The sequence below is a fragment of the Leptinotarsa decemlineata genome, unplaced genomic scaffold, assembly GCF_025532065.1.
Source record: "Leptinotarsa decemlineata unplaced genomic scaffold, Ldec_3_MD MMD2_tig00004204_RagTag_RagTag, whole genome shotgun sequence".
In the NCBI taxonomy this organism is placed as follows: Eukaryota; Metazoa; Arthropoda; class Insecta; order Coleoptera; family Chrysomelidae; genus Leptinotarsa; species Leptinotarsa decemlineata.
This window is the reverse complement of record NW_027412603.1, coordinates 1,756,893-1,783,092: the sequence shown is the minus strand read 5'-3', so window position 1 is coordinate 1,783,092 and position 26,200 is coordinate 1,756,893. Positions and strand designations below refer to the sequence as shown.

The 26,200-nt window shown below is 34.7% G+C and overlaps 1 protein-coding gene across 2 annotated transcripts in view; it reads left to right on the top strand.

Moving 5' to 3' along the window:
• Positions 1-26,200, top strand: part of LOC111516582 (ATP-binding cassette sub-family C member 4) — a 292,552-nt gene that overhangs the window by 144,662 nt on the left and 121,690 nt on the right. For both annotated transcript variants that reach the window (XM_074178651.1, XM_074178652.1), the window contains one exon: positions 6,751-6,941. In XM_074178651.1, coding sequence (XP_074034752.1) covers positions 6,751-6,941 — 191 coding nt within the window. The remainder of the gene's footprint in view (positions 1-6,750; positions 6,942-26,200) is intronic.

Sequence of the window (26,200 nt, the reverse complement as noted above, 5' to 3'; positions counted from 1 at the left end):
TCTCTACACTTTTTTATTTTTTATTATTTTCTTTTTTGCATCCCTTTAATTTTTATTTATTCAATTATTATATTTTTACTTGTAGGTTATTTCACTATCACTTCATTTCAGGTTTATTGTTGCTTAATATAATTTTCTTTTCAATCATTCTTTTTTACTTGTTTCAGGGATTTCGAATCATTTTATATAATAGACAATGGAAGTCCGAACTAGTGAAATTCATCACGAAACATTGTCAATCACCTTCAAACAAATATTTCAGAATATTCGGTTCTTTGATAATTCAATTCAATAAATTTTCGCAATGTCGAACATTAGTTCTATAATCAGTTTCAAATAGTTCTTGATGTGATTCAAGTCGGTATGAAAAAACTTCATTTTGGATCAACATTCTGTTCATGGAAGTATGACTTATATCCAACTCACTTGCAATTTCCCCCGTACTTTTATGAGGATTTCTAACTGCTGAAAGCATCATCGCTGATTCATTTTTTTCTATGGTTGCAATTTTATTCATTATTTGTCTTTTCTTATGCTTGACACTACCTGTTTCCTCAAATCTTCCTTTAACCCTCCAAAAACTCTCCGGTCGTATAGACCTTGAGATAGGATATCCAACACTATACAAACTTGTCACATTGTCAATGTAGATCATATTCATTCGGTAGACGATTCCTTTTCGAGGAGAAAACATAGTGTATTTCAATTATTAATTCACCTGGTCAATAATTTAATGTCAAGTTTTGTGATAATTCCTACAAAATTCAAATGTTCCATGGGTGACTGGATATACCTGAAATGATCCACATTCAGGGTAGATATTACATAAGCTGGTCTCTGTCTGTGAAATAATATGCAGTACGTGATCCTAATGGAATGAATATACTATTCCAGAACTTTGGAAAGAGATGTTTGAGGAAACAGAAATAATGTAAAGCACAAGAAGTCAATATAACGTGGAAAAAAGACAATAAAAATTATCGATGATTGTGTGAACTGTTCAGAATCGAATACATTTCTGCAGGAGCAGTAATGTTCTGACACCTAATTATAATTTTTTTCTTATCTTGTTGAGGTATTGTCCTGCTGCGAAAAATCAACAAAATCAGACTGAAGACTGAACATAGATTGATTCAATAGAAATTAGGATTTGATGGAAATCAATTAGTCAATCCCTATATTTTCTGAAAGTTCATCCATAGTGTTTTATTATAGAATGTTTCTCTTCAAGGACGAAACACAAGCACTACAAGAAACTTTTTGAGGCGCTCTCAGAGCGGTGCCTGTGCAAAAAAAGTGATTCACATTGGATATGAATCGCTGAAGAATAAATCTATTTGGAAAAACGTTCTTAGGAAGTTCATTCCACATAAACGCAGTTCTTTTGAGAGAGTTCTCAAACAGTGAACTTCGAGGTGTACTGAGTTGAACCTCAAAACGAAGAGCAGCCACAGTCCATCGCGTATTTTTGATATGTACCGCTCTTGGTGAAGTCAAATGTACCAAGTCACTTGAACACTTCTATATACAGTGTCACCGATAAAGTCCGCATCAAATGGGAAACTTTTTTATTTATCGTTTTATGTGAAATTTGATTTTGGCAGTAGATTTTGCTCAAGAAATGATGTCGAATGGCGTCTACAAAATAGGTCACGTGATTTCCTTAACCTGTCAAAATTGACATTTAAAAAAAGAAACATCGAAAAATGACATTATTCTTCAAAATATTAAAAAATATCAAGGGATAAAAATATTTTCTTTTGTAATTTTATACCCACACACCAAGTTTCAAACCCATAATAAGTATTTTATATTTTCACTATTATTCCGCATTCCTGCTTTTTCTACTTATCAAAATTTAAGCACACCTGTACTAAATCATTTATTTTAACTAAACTCATCACCGAATTCCTTTTTTTGTAATATAATAATATTTTAAGAGCCTCTTTGATGTTAAAAACAAATTTTGAAAAATAAAAGTTGTCAAACTTGATGCAAAGTTCATCTAGTTTCAACGGGGCTTTCCAAACTATACATTACTTGAGTTTTTTAATGAGCAAATGGCCTCACAATATGAATTAGAACAAAACGGAACATTAGGAAACAATATCTTAGAGTGTTTATTGTTTTTTTAACAAAAAATACAGTGGAATTCAATCTTAATTGAAAGGAACTGAAAATAAACACGAAAAAAACACGAAAAAAAGATTCACGACATTAAATACAACTACATTTCTGTATGTCTTCCATCGCGTTCTATGCAGATAATTGTCCTTCTTGATACATCTTTTATTGAGTTGCTGATACTCACAGGGTTTATGTTTAAAATAGAGTTTCTAATAACAGTTTCTAGGTGATTCACGTCACGAAAAGGTCTTTGTTTATAAACGATTTGTTTTAAGTAACCCCACAAGAAAAAATCTAGTGGGGTTAAATCTGGCGACCTAGGCGGCCATATTTGCTCCATATTTCGCCCAATAACTTTGCCCCTAAACATTTCTAATAGTTTCTCTTTGACTTGTCTTGAACTATGAATAGGAGCCCCGTCACATTGATACCACAGACTGTGTCTTATTTCAACCGGCATATTGTCCACTATATCACTGATCTCAGTATTTAGAAATTGCAAATAATCCTGAGAAGTTAAATTGTGTCTAAAAAAGAATGGTCCCATTACCTGATTATTTAAAACACCGCAACACACATTTGTTTTGAATGAATATTGGTCCCGACATTCTATCACAAAATGCGGATTTTCCTGAGCCCACCACCTACAATTCTGGGAACTGACTACGCCGTTCGATGTGAAGGTAGCTTCGTCGGTCCATAGGATTTTGTAAGGAAATTTTCTGTTTAATTCTACTTCTCCTTGGTACCAGAAAGAGAAATCTAGTCGAACATCGAAATCTCTTTCCTTTAAGGTATTTATAAATTTGGGTTTGTAGGGTTTAAATTTATTTTTATGTAAAATTGCTCTTACGCTTTCTCTTTTAACGCCAGTTCTATCTACAATATTGATAATACTTGATTTTCCCTGTTCGATAACATACAGGCAGACAGCCAACTGAACCTCATCATTATTGCGTGATGGATTATGACGTTTTTTAAAAGTATTTTCAACTGAACCCAGTTTAATTTTTTTTAAAATCCTACTTACAGTGGATTGCTGTACATGTCTACCAGGATGTCTTGCGTTAAAAATATCAGCCACTTGTCGATGCAATGTGTTTTCACCACAAATTAGCACAATTTCAATTTTTTTTTGTAAAGATAACATATTATTTTAATTTTCATACATTACATTGAACTAACGGGCATTAATTTATTCGGTGACAGTGACGTTTTCTAAAACACATTATGTAGTTTCATATTTTTTCACAGCCTACCCAGTTTTTTTAAATTAGTGTTGTTAGCGGAGTAGGTAAATGTAAATACTATGAGTTTTTTTCTTTTATTGAATGGGCTTCAAGAATCACGAAATGATGTTTCCTAATGTTCCGTTTTGTTCTAATTCATATTGTGAGGCCATTTGCTCATTAAAAAACTCTAGATGAACTTTGCATCAAGTTTGACAACTTTTATATTTCAAAATTTGTTTTTAACATCGAAGAGGCTCTTAAAATATTATTATATTACAAAAAAAGAAATTCGGTGACGAGTTTAGTTAAAATAAATGATTTAGTACAGGTGTGCTTAAATTTTGATAAGTAGAAAAAGCAGGAATGCGGAAAAATAGTGAAAATATAAAATACTTATTATGGGTTTGAAACTTGGTGTGTGAGTATAAAATTACAAGAGAAAATGTTTTTATCCCTTGATATTTTTGGATATTTTGAAGAATAATGTCATTTTTCGATGTTTCTTTTTTTAAATGTCAATTTTGACAGGTTAAGGAAATTACGTGACCTATTTTGTAGACATCATTTGACATCATTTCTTAAGCAAAATCTACTGCCAAAATCAAATTTGACATAAAACGATAAATAAAAAAGTTTCCCATTTGATACGGACTTTATCGGTGACACTGTAGAAGAGAGACAAATCCCCAACATTTTTTCGACGTTCCAGGCTATCAAGGTTGCATATGATGTGCGTCACCAATCAAGCGGATGATTCTTTCCTGGATGGAATTCAGCAACTTCACGGTATGTTTAGGGGTTGAGCTCCATACATGAGAACAACACTCCAAAGGAGGTCTGATCTGAGATTTAGAAAGCATCAAAAGTTGTGTACTATTTTCCGGTTCGGAACAGTGATCCAAGATTTTGAGAAGCTGAGAAGCAGCCTTTGCAATTCCAGCGACATGATTGTGTCAAGACATATTGGTGTTTATTTTAACCCTCAACAAACATGAACCAGAATCGTCTGACCTGACATTATTATATTCGGTTCGGAGACATTTCTTTCCTTGGAGAAAACCGATGCCTGGGTTTTTGTGGCATTTAATTGAACCTGGTTACTTTCGGATGTGCCTCCGTAGCCGATATCCTGGAATCCAAATGGAATGACGAGACAAGTGTGCTGTCGTCAGCAAAGAAATATATTTGATTCTTGTTTTTTCTAATAAGTCTTTGCTATAAAATAAAAAGAGGGTGGGAGATCCCTGGCCCCTGGATCCATAGAGAATACCAGCGTTGATGGTGTTAGTATTCGACAGATATCCATCGACGGCCACTTGTAGGAAACGTTCTTTCAGGAAGCTGAAGAGCCATACACAAAAATGATCCGACAAGCCATAGCACCAGAGTTTGGCCGGCAAACCCTCATACCACACACGGTCAATGGCCTAAGAAACATCAAGCGCAACAGCTCTTGATTCTTCATATTTCTCGATTGCGTTATTCCAAATATGAGTGACATTCGATAGAAGGTCGTCTTTGTTTCCGAAAGCCGTATTGATGATCGCTCAAGATGTTGAAACCTTCCAAATATTCGATAATATGGTGGTTTACAACTCTCATCTTCATTATTTTCAATATCATAGATAGCAATGCTACTAGTCTATAGTTATTTTTTTGCCCTTTTTGTATGTAGGAAGAACGAGACCAATCTCTCAAAGGAAAGAAAAAGCCTCTTTTTTGCAAGACAGGTTGAAAAGTCTGCAAAATACTGGTACGAGTTCATTTGTCCACTTTTTAAATACGATGACGAGTACTTCATCAGGGCCAGACGTCTTGTTGATATTGAGCTGGTTGTTGGAATTGAACCATCTGCTTGTGTTAGAGGTGGAATTGTGGATTTTCTTGAGTTCTGATTAACATATTTAGCTACCGACCAGAAGGATCTAGTCCCGTTGGGATTGACAAACAGTTCATCTCTAATTTTGTGATTGTGAAGTTCTTTGCTTTCATTTATCCTAAGTTTGCAGGTGTTACGAGCCATCACAAACTCAGTTCGGTTTTCGGCACTGGGATTTTTGCGCCACTGCCAGTAGCCAAGATTTTTGGAGTTGACAGCTTGCTCGCAATTTTTGTTGAACCAAGGTTTGCCGTTAGGAGGTCGATTCGATGTATGATAGAATAACTTTCGTGAATACAGAAGCAGAAGTTGATGGATTTTTAGAGCTGAAACAAATATCTAGCAAGGGAAAATTTCTGAAATGGTCTTGAAGATCCTACCATTCAGCTGATCTGTGATGCCAAACTTCGCGCGGCTCAGATCGTTCCCCAATATTTATCGGTAGTTGAAATGAAGATCGGATCCTGGAGATCCGACTGGGAAGCTATTTTACCTCTGGCGTATTTCGACCCTAGGAGCAATATCATACATTTTTCCTTATATTTACACTCTCGAATCCGGAAACAGTGGCACAACAACGAAACGTTAGCCCGAAAGAAATTTCACGCTGCCTAAGCACTAACGATGGTATTTTACCGGACGATGCCGGATGGCACCAGCATCTACCATCTATGTGAACAATAAATAATGAATTCATTCAACTCCGAACACTTCCGTCTACTTCTAGAAAATCAGTCAAGTATTGTTTCCATATGATTATAAAAAAAATCCTTACCTACGTATGAATATTTTCAGTTCAACCTAACAAAATAGTAGAAAAGTTATGTAACAAAATTCCTTATCTAAAAACAGACTTTCCAGTCTCGATACAAATTGGAGCATATGGAGGAGCATGTTGCTCAATTTCTTTTAAAACTGGAATGTCTTTCTTTCACCTAGTACTCCAAAATATTATTGTGACACTGTGAAATATTTTCTGAAATTCTGATGAAAACAAATTCACAATTCATATCACTGACATTTCGAAAAAAAAATTCTATGGAACTACGAGAAGTGGAATCTCTTCAACACATCACTCAAAGATATCTACTCTTCACATGAGAAATATGGTACAATAACATCCGAAATATTTTTTATCGTCATCGACTGTCATCGGTAAACCGATGACAGTTGGGAATGTAGTAAATCAGTTGAAAGTAGTCAATACTTTTGATAAAGTAATCTACTAATATATTCCGAATTTTTTTTGTAATATATACTTTCAATTGATTCGCATAACTCTATTTTCCATTCTCTTCTTCGTGATAATGAATCCTGAAATGGTAATTTGCATCTACAACAGACCATCAAAATCAAAACTTGATTTGCAGGAGAAAAGTTGTTCACCAACGCAACGATTCTATCATCCAAAAAATCGGTTGAGTTACTTCTCGTGTTTATTCAACAAAAAAATATTTTTTTTATTCGACATCAGTTCAGGTAGACTGTTAAAGGAAGATGATTTCTTTTCAGAGTCAAATTTCTGAATACGAGGACGAAAGTCAGTTTAACATGGCTGAAGAAGAGATGCGTGACCCCAGCACATCTCCTTTGAAGGAATACATAAAGGCTGCTAAAACGACTTGTGGGGTACTTAGTCTGATCATAATGTTGGTAGCTGCCCAAGGAATTTGTGCTGGTGCTGATTACTGGGTAGGGTTCTGGTATGTATTTTGATTTACAAACAAATTCTGTCCGTTTCAATGTCATTTGTTTTTGTAGCTTCATATCCCAATAGATATTTATTTTACTGTGTCGTGGTGTATAATGATCGTAACCGTGTTAGGAATCACACGTTAAAAGATAAGACCTCGTCAATACTTAGCTCACACAAATTTCGACTTCTTAGGGTGCGACAGCTGGTTAACGGAAAAAAATATTTTCAAACAGCTAGAAAATTTTGTACTATATGCATTGATATCGTTCAGTTTTTTCAAAATTCAAGTTTTTTGACTATTTTCAGCTCATTACTATATGATGATACGATGATATGATTTTTAGACATTTTTTCTCTATGAATTCACTTTCAACCAAAACGCTGCTGAAACAGTTCGATAAAAAAATCAGGCATTTGGCAATGATAGTGTTTAATGACCTAAATGTTCGACGTTGGTTTGGGAAATTTCGTTCCATATATTTTAGCTTCAATGATGAGTCCCGAAGTGATCTACCTACAGTAACCCTAAGGGAAGATTTTAGGACCCTGGTAGGGAATAACACTAGTTTTTGATGAATCAAAATGTATTGAAATCACCGTACGATAATTGAACATATTGACCTTCGAAGTTCTGCCTCACCTACCATACTCCCCATAATGTGGTAGGTGAGGCGGTTTTCAAGCGCTTCGTTAACTATCTCACCGGCAAAAACGACCTTCGTCGACTTCATTGAATCCCAAGCACCCAATATTTATGCTGACGGAATGAACCGTCTTTTGTTATCTTGGAAAAAGTGCACTGATTGAAATGGCGCTCATTTGGAATGAATTGAATTTTTTAAAATGTGCAAAGAGTGTATTGATGATTATCGCGTTGAATTTTATATTCAAATCATCAAGGAAAATGAATTTTCACAACTGAACAACTCAAACTGAAACAACATATTGTTACTTATCATTGTGTTAGAGTGGAGTTTTATTCTTAGTGACAATAATGAAAACTTTTTTGGAAGTGAACTCAATGACATTGCATTGGCAAGTATACCTTTATCAGTACAGTTGATTTCCTCATGAAAGACGATAAACCAACACAAAATCGGAGGAAGAAAACCTGAGGCTATCAATGGCAACCCACTTCCTATCCGAATTTGAGGCCTTGGGCGGAGAATTGGCTTTCTCCCAAAAAGGTATAAAATTCCCACATCAGAGGATTGAAAGCTGGCCGCTGGAATTGAGCGATCAGACAGCAGATTCAAAAAATTCATTCACAGCAATCACCAGGAATGGATGGAATCTTTCCTTTTATATAAAATAGTCAAAGAATCAAACCGTGCACCAAAGTTATACATACTTATCAGCTTAACATCCTTTTTTATGAATGAAAAAAAGAAGGCTGTGTCCAACATAAAAATGAACAGCATGAGGCTATCAGAAACGGTAAGTGATACGGGGTCGATTGTATGCCATTTACAAAGTTTTTAATATTTCGAGTAGTTTCGGAGATACAGGGTGTTTCAGAATTCGACGGACAAACTTATACCACGTCATTCCTCTTGCAAAATGATGAAAAATGAGGTAGGACATGTGTGTCCGGAAATGAGCCGTTTCAGAAATACAGGGTGTTGAAGTTGCAAAATAAAAAGGCCCTTTTCGTCGTAGCTCCCGGACTAAAAGGAATAAATTAATGAAACTCAGCAAATCGATTACGAGCTAAAATGTGCTTCTTCCAGTGGTATGTTTGCTTCAGTATCAGTAGCCAGTGGCGTTCCAGCGGGGTAATAGCTTATATTTCCCCCCTTATTTTTTACGCCACTGACTTTATATCCACAACCGTCTTTTTTTTAATTCCTTGATCAATTTTACGTAAAAACCAAATGAACATTCACTATGAAAAAACCAGTAGTTTTCGAGAAAAATTGAGTTGAACTGATACGTGCATTCTTATATGGGAATAATCGATTAAAATAATCGAAATTCCAAAACCAAAATTATTCGAACTCTTTTATGATTTTACCATTAATTTAGCGCTTGCAAGTGATGGTAATTATTGTGGGTTTTCTATCATCGTACCAATTTTTGTTATGTTTAGCATATTGTAATGACAAATCATAACTCTTGAGGCTTATTTTCGTGCTTGTCAATAGATTTCATTGTTGAAATGTTTTCATTGTTCTCAGATCTTCGAGTGACTTTGTGATCTGAAAAAAAGTGACCCCAAATAAAATTTGCGATCATTCGGAATCTCGACTGAATTAGGCTCCAATAATCCTAAAATAACACCATTATTCTGGATTTTGGGAAAATTATTTTTTGTTCACAATTATCCTGTCTTTCCCATTCGTGAAATCACACTTCTCTTTGTAGAATCGTAAATATCTTGAAGAATATTCATTAATAAGAAAATGAAAAACATTCTCAAAGTATACAGTGTTTTCAAATTTTCACAGATGAAGCCGAAAAACAAAATTTTACCTGTAGACTCTAATTATACGCCTGAAAAAAAGAAATGTATTTGGAAGAAGTCAATTTATTTGAATAACCATCTGATAAGATCTTCGCTAACTCTAGTCAGTAAATGAAGTTTTTTAAATAAATGAAGAAATGGAAGTTGTCTATTCACAGCTAATTACATAACTCTTAGTTGGATGTCGGTACTCATAATTCATCTTTGAGTAGAAATATCATGTTCAAAATATACCTTCTCTACACATATTTTAGGTAATGTGATATGTAATCTGAGAAACAATACTGTTGAAATTCTCGTACAGTGAGTCATAAACATGAATTTCTTTTTGAAATTTACATTGAAAATTCAAATGTGCTTTTGAATAATAATGAGAACATCTGATGAATAATCAATAGGGTAATTGTTCGAAATTTTTTCCGTCAACACTTATACACGATCTGCAACGGCGCAACATAGAAAATCGCACTTTTCAAATGATTCTAAATTTTCGGCAATCGTTATCGATGCAGCCTGAATGCGGGCGACTAATTCTTCTTGGCTTTTTGGTTGGTTTCATAAACCAGTGACTTCATATGACCCCAAAGAAAATAGTCAACAGGATTCAAATCTGGTGATCTGGCAGGCCATTGGTGGGGTCCACCTCGACCAATCCAATTGTCACCGAATTTCCGATTTAGGTACTCTCTAGCAGCTAACGAAAAATGAACAGAAGCACCGTCGTGCTGAAACCACATTCCATTCCGGATATTCAGAGGAACATCTTCTAACAATTCAGGCAATAATTCTCCCAAGAAAGTGCTATAATTGTCCCCATTCAAATTATCTGGTAAAAGATAAGGACCAACTAAACGGTTTTCTACTATTCCTGCCCAAACATTCAATGAAAATTTTGTTTGATGGCCATATGAGGATGAATAGCAAAAGGATTTTCCTCGGCCCAAATATGGCTATTGCGAGAATTGAAAATACCTTCCCTTGTGAATTTTGCCCCATCAGTGTATAACACTTGCTTGATAAATTCCGGATTATTTCTCCACATACTTAAAAACCATCGAGAAAATTCAATTCGATCTGGATAGTCCTCTGGTTTCAGTGCCTGAACTTTTCTCAGTCGATATGGGTATAACTGCTGTTCATGCAAAGTCCTCCAAACAGATGATGAAGACACATGCAGCACACTAGCTATAGATCTACTACTTTCAGAAGGATGTTCAGCAGCATAGTTCAATATCTCCTCTTCTGTGATATAATTTCTTACAGTTCTCTGTATACCTGCATTCCTTCTGGTAATTAAAAAACTTCCTGTTTCCCTGAGTCTTCTGTCCACGTTTTCGAACGTTTTCCAATTAGGAATTCTATTTCTTCCAGGAAAATTTTCACGATACATTCTATGTGCCAACCTTCCATTTCGTCCCGATTTTCTATAAATAAGGTGCATGTCCGCTAACTCTTCGAATGTAAAATTCATTTTTATTATACGAAATACACAATCAAACACTTTCTGACAGCTACGTTAACTTGGAAGTGTCATACGAATCTCATTTCATTTCCACAGCCCCCTAACAAATTTATTGTTGTCAATGAATAAAGTAATCCTCATTGCTTAGGTGGATCAAAGATTCTTATAAGTCACGTTATACGTAAACTATTCAACCAGTGGCTGAAGAACTCGAGAATATCGGTACAGTTATCTAACAAAACTATAATAGATATGCCCAGGAAACATTGTAGATGGCTAAGGTTGAAACAAGTAATGGTATTTTGGTTAATCGATAAAACTTGGATTTTTACCCAGTGAGAGAAGATAATTCGATAAAACATTCTGAGTTCAATTTTGCCAACTATTCGTAATTGTCTTTGAAAATCGTTTGGATGGAACATTTTATTAAAAAATAAATCTCGAGGTAAAGCCATTCAGTAGGTCTGCGGGCTCACAACATATCTGCAAAAAAAGTTGGTAAAATGGTAGAAAATCCGCAATATGTTGCCGAAGTGAATAATTTTTCAAGCACACAATGAATGGTAGAATGATGAAAGAGTTCAAATAATTTCGGTTTTGGAATTTCGATTATTTTACTCGATTATTAATATTCCCATATGAGAATGCACCTATCAGTTCAACTCATTTTTTCTCGAAAACTACTGGTTTTTTCATAGTGGATGTTTATTTGGTTTTTACGTAAAATTGATCAAGGAATTCAAAAAAATGACGGTTGTGGATATAAAGTCAGTGGCGTAAAAAATAAGGGGTGAAATATAAGCTATTACTCCGCTGGAACGCCACTGGCTACTGATACTGAAGCAAACATACCACTGGAGGAAGCACATTCTAGCTCGTAATCGATTTGCTGAGTTTCATTCATTTATTCCTTTCAGTCCGGGAGCTACGACGAAAAGGGTCTTTTTATTTTGCAACTTCAACGTCCTGTATTTCTGAAACGGCTCATTTCCGGACACACATGTCCTACCTCATTTTTCATCATTTTGCAAGAGGAATCACGTGGTATGAGTTTGTCGGTCGAATTCTGAAACACCTTGTATCTGAGAAAAAACGACATTTGAGAATTTAGTTTTTATCTTTCCCTAGCTTTATTTCCAAAGAAAATGTGAAAAAAGAGCACTCTGCCATGGCCATATTCTGTAAGGTACACGGTAACGTAAGCTGAATTTTTCTGCGACGTTTCGTCTTTTAAAAAACATCATCAACTTTGTATTTCTGTATGGGCAGAAACTAAACTTTTCCCTCTATACGACTCCATTTTTCATTGTGAATACAGCAACGTATCATGCAATATGATTTCATAACCATTTCTCGCGCAAAATGAATATTGATTACTCAACTTGCTTTTCTTGAATTATAGATAGTTCGCACTGGGACAAATGACACTGTTGTCATAATAATACTGTTGTTTGGCAGAATTTTTGACATATTACCGTTCCCACTATTACATCCCGTTACCTACCTAATTTGTGTTAAAAATGGAAAACGGCAGCTTTTTGAATACTGAAAAATTTGATATGTTGTCATGTTACATTTTGTGCCAAAGAAATTGTTTCGATGCTGAACGTGCGAACTCTAAGAAGTATCGAGAGAGGCGACAACCTGGTAAATCAATATTTAGACGTTCAGTTCTTACTTTAAAAGAATAGGTACGGATCATTCAAGAAACATGTGATTTCACGACAAAAGCAGTAATCAAACCCACCGCTCATTTTATCTTAAGAAGAAATAAATTTCTGCCATGTAAATTTAGATTTTGTCATGGACCGAGACCAGGTGACGATGTAAGGCGAACAACCTTTTGTGTATGATATACTAGAAAATGCCAAGACGATAAAAATTTCCCTTTCGAAATACTTTGGTCTGATGAAGCTAAGATCACAAACCATGGAATTATTAATTGGCGAAATGTTCATTATTGGTCGCAACAAAATTGGCGTGTACACAAAGTGTCCAGACATCAACATCGTTTAGATTTTAAACATGTGGGTTGGGAGTCTCGGTATGAATGTAATTAGACCTTTTATCTACCAAAACAATTCAAATGTAACATGGATCAATAAGTCCCGAGACTAACAATGAAAACAACATTTTTTTTACAAATTTTTTTTTATTCATCAACATAATCTCCTTTTAGGGTGATACAATGGTTCCAACGCTTTTCCAATTTTTCAATACCATGTTTATAAAAAAATGTTTCTTTCGCTTCAAAATAAGTTTCAGTTTCAGCGATGACCTCCTCATTTGAGCCAAATCTTTTTCCCTGGAGCATTTTTTTAAGATCAGCAAAGAGCCAGTAGTCACTGGGGCTAAATTTGATGAGTATGGGGGGTGAGGAAGCAGATCAAAGCCCAATTCGTTTAATTTTGCCATTGTTTTCATCGACCTGTGGCAAGGTGCATTGTCTTGGTGAAAAAGGATTTTTTTTCTCTGCATGTGCGGTCGTTTTTTTGCGATTTCCTCCTTCAAACGTACCAGTAAGTCAATATAATAATCACTGTTGATCGATTTACCTTTTTCGAGGTAGTCAATGAAAATCACGCCATGCGCATCCCAAAAAACTGACGCCATCACTTTGCCAGCTGACTGCTGCGTTTTCGGACGTTTCGGACGGCTTTCGCCAGCTGTGCGCCACTCAGATGACTGCCGCTTTGACTCTGGAGTGTAGTGATGTATCCATGTTTCGTCCATGGTCACGTAACGACGCAAGAAATCTTTTTTGTTGCGAGTAAATAGCGATAAACAGCTTTCTGAATCATCGACTCGTTGATGTTTTTGTTCCATCGAAAGCAATCGCGGCACCCACTTAGAAAAAACCTTTTTCATGCTCAATTTTTCATGAAGGATAGTAAATACACTTCCATATGATATCTGTGTCATCTCAGCAATCTCACGGAGCTTCACTTTACGATCTTTCATTACAATTTTTGTCACTTCACTCACATTTTTCGGTGTAACAGCTTCCACAGGTCTACCCGAGCGTTCTGCGTCATTTGTGTCGGTACGACCACGTTTAAACTCGGCAAACCACCGACAAATCGTTGCTTTTGATGGACAAGAGTCCAGGTAACATTTTTCAATCCATTCTTTCGCTTGCACGGTGTTTTTACCCATTAAAAAACAATGTTTTATCAGAACACGAAACTCGGTTTTTTCCATTTTTTAAACAAACTACAAAACGACTTTACTCTAACCTCGATAACTCAGCTGTTTCTGGTCCGATCGACTTAAAATTTCGACACGTTTCAAGCAAAGGTTAGTACTCTAGAAAGACGTGGTTACTGGTTTACTAAGAGCGCCATCTCTGGGTTAGTCTCGGGACTTATTGATCCATGTAGTAAATATAAATGATTTGCAGCGGTTACTCATAGCTGCTGGTTACAACAACATTGTGCTCCAGCACATAACGCTAGAATTGTTTGTGATGATTTGAACCGTCACTTCCTAGGACAGTGAATTGGTACTTATACTGATTCATCCTGGCATGCCAGGTCCCCTGACCTAACACCACTAGACTCATATCAAGAACCAAGTGTACTCTCATAATTTTCAAAATAAAGATTTGCTAAGACTGGTTAATGCATCCTTTAACAATATTGTTCCAAATATGTTAACTAAAGTTTTGAATACGTCTGTGAGACGAGCGTACTTGTGCTCAGAAAATAACGGAGGATTACTTGACTACTTATCATAAGTTTCTGTTTATTTCCTATAATACATATTAGCTCCTTGTTATAACACTACAATTACATTTCATAAAGTAAACATTTTATATTGCGACTCATCTTTGTATTCAACAATGCCAACATTTCGGCACATTGAAATTTATTATAAATAAGACTAATCAGTTTACTTCATGTATCAAAATATATTTTTTCAGCGCGTAGTATCTGAAATTGAAGAAAAGCAGGTTAGGTAATCAATTTTCATTTCGCGCGAGAAATGGTTATGAAGTCATATTGTGTGACACGTTGCTGTATTCACAATGAAAAATGGAATCGTATACAGGGTATACCTTACATTCGGCCCATATAAAAATACAAATTTGATGATGTTTTCTAAAAGACGAAACATCGCAGAAAAATTCAGCCAACGTTTTCTTGTAGCTCTCAAGAAGTAGCCATGGCAAAGTGCTATTTTTTTTACATTTCCTTCAAAAATAAACCTGGGAGGAAATAAAAACAAATTCCGGTTGTTTTCGGATATCTACGCTACGCGCTGTTTTTGAACAAGATAATTGAATTTACAATAGGGCTACCGAAAATCAAAAACACCACTAACATGCCCGACTAGGTCAGTGGTTTGCACAAAGTCGTGGGTGCAACTAATTAAAAAAAAACAATGATTTTTAACTTAATGGGGAAGCGCCACCAATTTTTGTTGGCCAGTTAAAAACCGGAAAACTGCCCAGTTATTGGGGAAGCCCACTATTGAAATATTTAACTTCTCATAAAAGTAATAATTCTATTTGCAATGACTAAGGAAGTTTATTACAATAATAAAAAAAAGAAATACAGTAACCCCTCTGTTTGCCAATTCCTCACTTCAATTGCTAGATTACTACTATCATAATACATTCGCTAATATGTGCTAATATATGACGTCACGTAAAAGCTTACACCACTCCTCTCAATGAGGTAACTTGTACATTTTATTATAGGAAATAAATAAACACCGGGTTCTTTATTCAAATAACTTAGTCTGAACTTAGCTGCTTTTCGGGTGCTCCTTTTTCGTAAGCTGCCAGGGAATGAATACTGATCCGGCAGTATCGGCACAGTATTTCTGTATACAGTAGTTTCACTCATCGTCGGTCCCTTTGATGTCGGTGTCCAGGAGTTTCATTTTTTATAATGATGACGTATTTGACACTAATGGCATTTCTCCCTACAACAATCTCAACCAAAGCGTGTATACACTGCTCAACATAACAACTATTCATATAAACTGCTAAAAAAAAAACCGTCTATGAAAACCATGTTGGGCACCTGAGAAAATTGTACAAATGATAATTTTGCATTTGTGTAATATTGAAGTAACCCAGATCATTTGGGCAATGATGAACTAAGTTTCAAGTAGATTTTAAAAATTCATGGAATCGGCAGATGTTCATATTCGAATGTGACAAAATATATTTTCATTTCAACAAGAAAAAAGACAAGATAAAGAACGCGTTTTGTTATTCATGAACCATGGTACGAATCCATGCGAAATTTCTTTGTAGTGATTTTTGGGGCCAAATATAGCATATTCATTTATTGATTGGAGAATTCAAGATGGCGGACGAGTTTGCCGATTCGATTATATTAAGGACCAATTATTAAAAATATTCCTAATCGAATTCATCACTCAAGATTAAGGAATTTGTAGAGCCTATTCTTTCTGAATTATGTAGTTACTATTCAGGACTTGAAGAAGTAAAAAAGTAATTAAGTATGTAGTGTTCAATCATACAAAAATAATTTTTTTGTATGTATGTACTAACTATAAATGTATGTGAGAGTTTTCGGAGTCGGAAGTTATGAATTATTTACACTGTAAGATAATAGGTTGTTTTGCTGCTTCCAGCTTTTATCCAAATAAAAATTGATAATAAAATCACTGACAAGTCCAAATGCATTTTGACTATACCATTTTATATATGTTTTCCGACAGAAAACAACTACTTCTTTAGCTAATAACTCGACATATAATGACAAATGTTGATATTTGAATCTATACAAGTCTAGATGTCTAATCAACCCCGAAAAGTTGCTGCGTAGATTAAAAACAGTTATTCTAAATGAAACATGTCATATTAGTCAGCAACTTTCTATATAATGTAAATTTGACTATCAAAAATACCTTACGACTGTTAACCTTTCGGAATCCAAGTCGCCTCAGACATAATTGCAAAGATTCTCACTTTGAAGAAACAACTTTGCAAGAGCTCTCTAGGACAAATAGTGGGACTTCGCCTGATTCGAACAAGGAACCAACTGCGAACCGTTTTGAAGTGTTCCTCATCAGTGCAGACCATGCTATCACGGTTGTATACACACAGGGACTCGGCACAGTATAGTTATATAAGTATACTGTGGACTCGGTATTCCTCGTAGACAGCTCTTGCAGAGTTGTTCCTTCAAAGAAACACTGCTAGCAAACGAATAAAAGTATATGCAACAAAACTTAGAACACGTGAAAACTACGAAATAAACAGAAATCACAGTATTTTATACGTTATGATTGCATTTTGCACTGTTGCCAATGTGACAATTATCGTTATCCGACATAATATTGTAGATTTGCCAAAATGATCATTTTCGAATAAAATACGTGGAATATTTCTGAGAACCAACGTCTAATCCAGTAATATTCCAGCAATCAGAATTTTATGGAATAAGAGACCACCTTTAACATTTTTTCACGAGTTGTAAAATAATGTATCACAGTAGGTTGGGTGAAACCCATGAAATTCGACAACTATGGAAGGTTTGCATGCCTGTCTTAAACTCGTCGTTTGCGCAGACCTAAGACATCGACGCGTGGGTCTGCGCGTAGGAAAATTCAAACCACAAATCAGCCTTTATGAAATTACTGTATACAAAATACTGTGGTATCGGTGGATACGGATGTAGTAGGAATCTGTTGATATTCCCAGTGGTAATTACAAGTAAAGGTAACGATCAGGAAACTACTTCAAGAGACTGATCTGGCAATCGATTTCAATTTCCAAAATTCAAGCTGATGCAAATACGCCTTTCTTAGGAATATTCTAACATCCTCCTAATAATCGAGGGTGTTTCCAACACAAAACAGACAAAGATCGTCCTCTGAGAATTGAGAGAAAATACTGACTATTTGCCCTTTTTATAAAAATCCTGCTTTTGCAGCGGTGGTTTCCAATACTGTCCCAAAATACTCCAAACTTCACGCAATATCAAAAAGGAACCACAGTTGGCTGAAAATTCGAAAATTCCTTCTAGGTAGTTAACGAGCGAAATAATTCAACCAGGCAATCAGTTCATTCAGCAATTCACGATCGAAAAATATCTTTTCGCCAAAATTCCCGTCCTTATCCTTATGTCCTTGGGTGTGAGGAAAAAAGAAACACAACCTATTTACCGACCTATAGTCTATTTCAAAAGAGTGTAGAGTAATAAATCATGAAGTGTCATAAAATTTGCCTGAATTTCGTTGTCGTCCATGGGCGTAGGCAAATCTTAGGATTATTAAACTTAATAATTAAAGTAAATTAAAAATTACAGACATAGATAATAATAAAAGGCCATTTTTGGGAAGTAATTTGGTCTAAAACTAAGTACCTACATGTATTTAGGTAAGTAAAATTTCTTAAAAAAAGATTAAGATTAATTTTAGTGGTTCTTGTAAACTTATTTAATATGCAATTTGGGTTCATATACTTGAGCATGATTTCTCAAAAAAGGGTTAACACTTAGTTCCGAGGTGCCATGTCATTATAATAATCCCTTTTTGACCCTGCCCACCAATCATGCAATACCTATTAAACCCAGGTAATTAAGAAAAAGGGTTTAAATATATTGTAATGGTGTCTTAAACATTCAAGTTATAATAGTAATTGTTACTACACCAATTAAACGTACAGTGATATTGTGATATAGAAATAGTGAAAAAGTTATAAAATGGGGACATTTACTCCAAAGAAAAGAAGTGTAAAAAATTCTCCGCTATCTGTTTGCGAAAAAGTTATAATTTTAAATGTATATGATTGCATAAAACACGATCACCCTAGTTTTTAAATTATTGCGAGAAAGAAAGATATCAGGCCAGGTAAGTCCATGCAAGAGAAAATCAGGAAGACCAATAAAAATCTTAGATGAAGACACCAAATGTGACATTCGAAGAAAAGTTCATTCGTTTTATTTTAAAAAGGAAATACCCACTCTTGAAAAAATATTTATCGAGATAAGCCAAGATAACGATATTCCTTTGATATCCAGAAAACTTTTATGGAAAACTTTAAAAAGTATGAATTTTGCCTGGGAAAAGCACAATCGAAAGGCACTATTACTGGAAAGTGATGAAATTGTTTGCTGGAGACGAAAATATTTGACAACTATAAAGCAGTACTGCAGAGAGCAAAAGAAAATTTTTTATCTTGATGAGACGTGGATAAACGAAGGTTATATAGTCAAAAAAATGTGGCAAGATAAAAATATAACAAGTTCTCGCCAAGCTTTCATAGAAGGCCTTTCGACGGGTATTAAAGTGCCTTCGGGAAAAGGGAAGAGGCTTATAATTGCTCACATTGGAAGCGAAGACGGATTTTTAAAAGAAGGTTTGTTAAGCTTTGAGTCGTGCCGGACGGGAGATTATCATGAGGACATGAATTAGGATGTCTTCGAAGACTACTTCGGGGAAATGTTAAAATTTCTTTCAGCTGATTCGGTCGTGGTTATGGATAATGCAAGCTACCATTCAAGGCGCTTAGAGAAGGTACCAACTTCAGCTTGGAGAGAGCAAGAAATTATTAACTGGCTGTCAAATAAAGGTATTCAGTTTGAGACGAATTCAGTAAAGAAGGAACTACTAGCCATAGTAAAACAACATAAATCTCGCTTCATGAAATATGCCGTAGAAGATGTAGCAGAAAAGTATAAAGTAACTGTGCTGCGCCTACCGCCATATCATTGCAAATTAAATCCTATAGAACTTATATGGGCACAAGTTAAAGGATATGTTGCAAGGCACAATACCACATTTAAAATGAAAGATGTCAAGGTATTGTTTGATCAAGCCATTATGGAAATCACATCAGAAAACTGGCAAAAAGCAATCCGGCATGTTTTAAAAGAGGAAGATAAAATGTGGGAACTGGACAACTAGGTCGATCAGGGGGTTGACCCTATAATTATAACACCAGGGGATGATGACAGTTCTTCGGATGAAGACTATACTGATGTAGAATAATTTAATTGAATTGTAAATATACTGTAGCGGGATAAGCAATCTGGACAGAGACCAGTGTATCAGTGACAGTGACACTTTTGCTTAGGTTAGGGTTTAGAATTAAGGGTAGTCTGAATAATTATTTTCTCGGAAGGTTCTCGAAAATTGTACCTAGTAATCTCTAGAACATTCAATTAGGGTATAAATAGAGTGTTGTTAAACGTTAAGGGAAGTTCACAGTTTTAGTATTGTTCAAGTGTCAAATTGTAATAACGTATCCAGTAAAGTTCTTGTCGTTTTTGTGAATAAATTGATTTAAAGTCCCCACAAGTGTTTCAATACGTAAAGTTCGTTCGTGTGTGTTTGTGAGTATTTCCCAATTTCGGTTCGTATATATTTTATTGTTACATTTTATATTTTTTTAATAACACTGTTCTGCTGTATTAAATTTTTATTTCCTTTAATATAATTTTTATGAATGCATATTCTTTTGGCAATTATCCCACTAGCGCGCCTCTGGCTCAGTATTTATCCGTCGATAACAATGAACAAATTCCTTAAAACAGGGTGATACCTACCTGCTCTTTATGAAACGACATAATTTTGCAATGCGGACTAGGGAAGTGACAGAATTTATTGACGGATCACCCTGTAGCGCTTTTGAATACTTAATGAGATTTTATTACTCTACACTCTTTTGAAATAGACTATAGTCGGTGTCATAGGCGGGTTATAAAGGTTTTGAATATGCATAAATTCGCATGCGGAAATGAATAAACTAACCGATTATTAAAAGTATAAATAAATTGTTTAATTTATAACAAAGCAAAATTGTATCGTAACAATCTCCGAAACTACTACTTTCCAAATGGCATATTATTAGGCACATAAATACGCTACTTTTCTCTAATTCAATCGACCCCGTATCACTTACCGTTTTCGATATCCTCATGCTGTTTATCATCTTGGACACTTGAGACACTTAAGAAAAGACCTTTCAGTGCTCGTCGAAATAGGAAATCGACAGATTTCCAATATCGCAATAAGCTACTGATGTCCTGAGATATATAGTTCAAGTATAGAGACCAGAAGTAACAGCATATAAACCTTTATCAGGACTTAACTACAATAATATACTCAAAATAGTTTTTTCATGAAGATATAAATATGGAACACCTAGTAACGGTAGACTGAAAAAAAAAACTGGCACAATACGAGCAGAAAAACATAGACATTTTTCAAATGAATGAAATTTTGAAAAAGTGAGTTCTTTTATGTGGAATAATCATCTGAATACCAGATAATTTACTCCTATCTTTCTGGTATTCAAGTAGAAATTCATAAAGTTGGCTCACATTGTTAGAATCTGTTAACATAAAATGTTACTCATTATTCATGTATGTCATTTCTGAATATTTTCTTTCAATTAGAGTTGTTTCCCTATCTTTGATTTCTATGTGTTTGATATCCATTCAGTGATCCTTCATATTGACGTGTTCATATGATGCGCAATAATTAACGTTTCGTCTGTAGTCGCCTTTGTATGAAGTTATGAAACTGATAAGAGACGTAGAAGAATGACCTATATATGTTTTGAATCAATCCACACTTGAAATTTTGTATATTGTGTTCGAAATGACTTTAGATGAATGGACGGATGTTCGATGCGGTGTTGCGTCCAGGAAAAGATAAATACTCAACGCAAATAAAATTGTTTCATTCATCCTCTCTAACAACAATGTACATCAACCCCTTTTCTTCGGTGTCCGCCATACTCTTAACAGTATAAACTCCCTTGACCAGTGTTGCCAACCTATCAGTGAGAAGAATGCACTTTACGAACAAATGTAAGGTGTGTTGAAATCTATGAGGCCTCATTTCAGCATTTTCTCAAATAAACACCCATTCAAAGATAACGGTTTCTCTGATACTTCGATTTCACGTGCGACATCAATGAAGTTTTCCAGCTGAATATTCTTAGAAAACTTGAACTTTATAGAATTTCATATGTTTCAGCCTGCGATGTTTCCATTCATTCAATGAATGAAAATAGTTGTTAGTAGTAATTTCAATGTGATCCAATTCCGTTTCTGTGGTATCATGTCAATTCGAATGTAATGAATAAATACTTATTATCGCCAATGAGCGTGAAAATTATGTCAATATGTATGGAGGCCAATTATTTCGATGATGGATGCAATAGAGCACAGAGGAAATTATTGAGTTCAACAGTTTTCAAAGACAAACAGGAGTTTTTGAAGGCGAAGTCCCAAAGAACACTACTACCCTACAAATATAAACTGAGGTTGATATTCAAAGATCTTCGAAAAGTAGATACAGAAACTGTTAAATTTGTTCCAGAATATGCAAGCAAGGCTTACGAAAACGAAGTCACAAATGGGATTTTGACCTTTATAGATTTCCCATATAATAATAATAATAATAAATTTATTTTATCTTTAGAAACACATACAGTTTATCGATACGTCAACAAAGTATATCTGAAATAGTCTAAAATTAAAAACATTACAGGTTACTAGCTTAAAATTGAGTAATTGAACAACATTTTAACATTAACACGCAAGTTAAAAATATAGACTTTATAGACTTGTAACAATATTCATTTAGTCTTTAGGAAACATAGTCGATACAGGATGACATAAATTCATTATTACAATAATAGCATTACAATTGAAAGATATCACGGCAGTTTAAATTTCAGCTATAATATCCCAAGGACATTGATAACTAACGAAATAATTTTATCACAGTTTTCGAAAGCACGTTATTTGGTAACATCCCGACGCCGAAGGCGGAGGGATGTTACCTAAAATAACGTGCTTGAGGAAGTTGTGATAAAATTATGAGTTATTTATCAATGTTCGAGGGATATTTGGTGAGAAAATTTTTTGCGATTCGAACAAAATTATTTATTGAACACACAGTTATTAAAAGAACAATTCGTATAATGATATTCCGTTGATCTTGCTGTATTCGCCTCGGTTATTGCATAGGTGTTTCCACGCATACTATTGATTATTTGGTTATGATGTTCCTGATCAATATTCAAATGAGGTTTTATGGAATTTCCATTATTGTGCCCAGTAATTTTCAACAATTGCTGTTCTTGAACTCCACTCTTAGCTAGTTGACTGACTGCAGTTGCTCTATTAGAGTGATTGGTTATTTTCCTCTGTTTCGTTATCCACGCCAATTGCTTCAGCAGAAGATTTCGTCCATCCGTTGATTATATTTCTACCCAGAGGCATATTGTCATACTTCCTGTCTTCCTGTGACGATTTGGCCTTAAAAATAGTCTATTTGTCTTGATATTTGTGCCTCGTTTTGATAATAATTTAATGAATAATCTGACAGGACAAGCATTGTTATCACTATTTTGAACTAACCATTTGCTAGAGGCGCAGTTCTTTGAACCCCCTTGGCAGGTTTTACTGAAAATTGGATTATATTCTATCCTATTAGTTGGAGATCCATTGTTGTCCTTTTCGATATGAAAATAATCAACTAAGCAAGCAGCACCTTCACCACCTCTCCAAGCCAATTCCACCGCTGCTATGTGATAAAATTTGCGTAGGAGTCCTATAGGGGTATTTTCATCCCAAAAGGTTATAATTTTACTCATTTCATTTGAAGTTAATGGTACTGAGCTTGTTTTGCGTTTAGTGAGATCTGTTTGTAAATTTCTTCGTGCTGCGTCGCGTGCATTCCGCGCTTGTTTGAATGCAACACTTTTAAAGGGGTCTAGCATGATATTATACTCCTTGTAATACTTTTCTTGTAATAATTTGCTTGTTATATTCCATACGGTTTTAACAGTAGCCTCCTTAAACTCTGTGCTATCCTTTTTTCTCATATTAATCGCCCAATCCTTGAGTATTAATGCAAGCTCTTCGAGAGTACGATTTCCATCCAATTCATATTTTCTGGCGTCACAAAACTCCATAAATATTTTCCAAGTGTATTTTCTTCAATGATTTTGTAAATTGCCGCATCATTTTGAACACCAAAGCGAGGAAGTGACATTTTCGAAATAAATTGAATTACTGAAATGTCAAACAACTTTATTGTGTTGGTTGCTTAGCAATGTCATGACATAAGTGATAACTACCCGTGAAAACTATCCATGGGTAGTTATCAGTGTAATGATGGTTTCATTGGTTATTTCGATACACATGACTAGGAATAGGCAAATTTGATAGGATAATTTTTTTGGCAAAAAATTTTCAACTTAATAATCTAGTGACTATCACATGCTATATTATATAGCTTTCTACTTTGGGCAATCAATTCGAACAAGTCTCTAACCTCCCAATTACATCAGAAAATTCATCAAAGTTATAAATAGGGTTTGTACTCAAAATATTTTTTAACTTACTCTTGAATGTTTTGCTTGGTAATTGACGAAACTGAGGTGGTAGTAAATTGTATAGCCTGATACCGACATTATCTGTTCTCTTCAATCTATTTAATTCCTGTACAAGATCTGTTTTATGTCTTGTATTGTAATGATGTATGTCTGTGTGCATGGTATGTTTATTTAAGTTTTCCTCAATGTTTAGCAGATTTTCAAATACAATAACTGAATATAGAGTCATAATTTTCATAGCTTTAAATAACGGTCGACAGATTTCACTGGGTTTACTCGAGGTTATGGCTCTCACGGCTGCTTTTTGAATAATAAATACTTTGTCTAGATGAGTTTTAGATGCTGAACTCTAGCTTAGAATCCCGTATTTCAGAATTGAATGGAAAAGGGAATGATATGTCATTAGTGCTGCATTTTGGTTTATAACTTTTTTTATCACTCTTATTGCATAAATTGTCTCACTTAGTCTATTGCACATATTATTTATATATTCTGACCATCTTAAATTTGAATCTATATTTACCCCCAAGAACTTGACCACCGATTGTTCGTTTATATTCGATTTATTGATTTCAAAAGTTAAATATTCTGTTTTTTGTTCGTTCAATATTAACTCGTTTGGTATAAACCAAGATTTTGCTTTATCCAAGATCATATTCAGGCTTTGTTGCGGGCAATTCAATTCATCAACTGTTTTACTCAGCGTTGCATCATCTGCATACATTATTGTTTCAATATTTACTTGGCCCATGGTATGTGGTAAATCGTTAATATATATAAGGAACAATAGTGGGCCCAGTATGGAACCCTGAGGCACCCCTCTGATTAAATTCATTTTTTCACTCCGCGAATCTGTCAGTTCTACTACTTGGCTTCTTCCTTTTAAATATGAGGCTATTATATCAGAGCAAACTCCTCTGACTCCATAAAAATTTAATTTCTCCAAAAGAATTTGATGATTCACACAATCAAAAGCTGAAGTAAGGTCAGTGAAAACACTTAAATATTTATCTTTGTTATCAAAAGCCATTTTTATGTTATCTGTTAGGGTGTTTATTGCCTGGGCAGTAGACATGGCTCTTCTGAAACCAAACTGATTTGGACTGAGAATATTGTTCATTTCCAAGTAGTCTACTAATTGATTATATATTGCCTGTTCAATCACCTTTGATATGGATGGAAGAATTGAGATCTGCCTGAAATTTTTTATTTCACTTTGACTTCCTTTTTTGTGTACAGGAATAACTTCACCAATTTTCAGCTCCTGTGGGAAATACCATTCATTAAAACATGCATTAATTATATCTGCTAATGGTTCGATTATATATGGTATGATGCGCTTGATAACAAAAGTGCTAACACCGTTTATATCTTCAGTTCTTTTATTTTTGAGCTTGTTCATTATGATTCTTATGTCGTCTGGAGTTACCGGTCTGAAAAACATCGAGTTAGCCAAGTTAGTTTTCCTCTCTAGTAAACTTATAGGATCTATTTCAGATTTTGGCCTCTTTTCTAAGATAGAGTTTATATTGTTTATGAAATAATGATTATTCTCGTCTGGTGTTATATTTTCGGGGCTGTGTGCTATTTTATTTTTCCTACCAGTCTCAGTATTTATAATATGCCATGCGTCTTGCTATAATTATCAGTATTTCTTAATAATTGTTGATAATGCTCTTGTTTTGCTTTTCCCAATATATCTAAATACCTTTTTTGTGTTCTTTATATAGAATTTTATTTTGTTCTGTAGAATTTTGCTTTTGTAAATTATAGTTTCGGGCCACGGGAACCACTTTTTAAAAAGACTTTATTTAGATTTACAGACTTTATTGTACAGAAGTTACTCTGACAATCGTACTAACAGAACTGACTCTTCTTTCAAGATGGCTAGCTTTTATAAGTTTATTATAACTTAGTCAGCATTTGATGAATAAGCATAAAGGAGGGTTTTATATACATAACTCCTCCATCCCTAAGATGAAAATAATACATTAACATTAT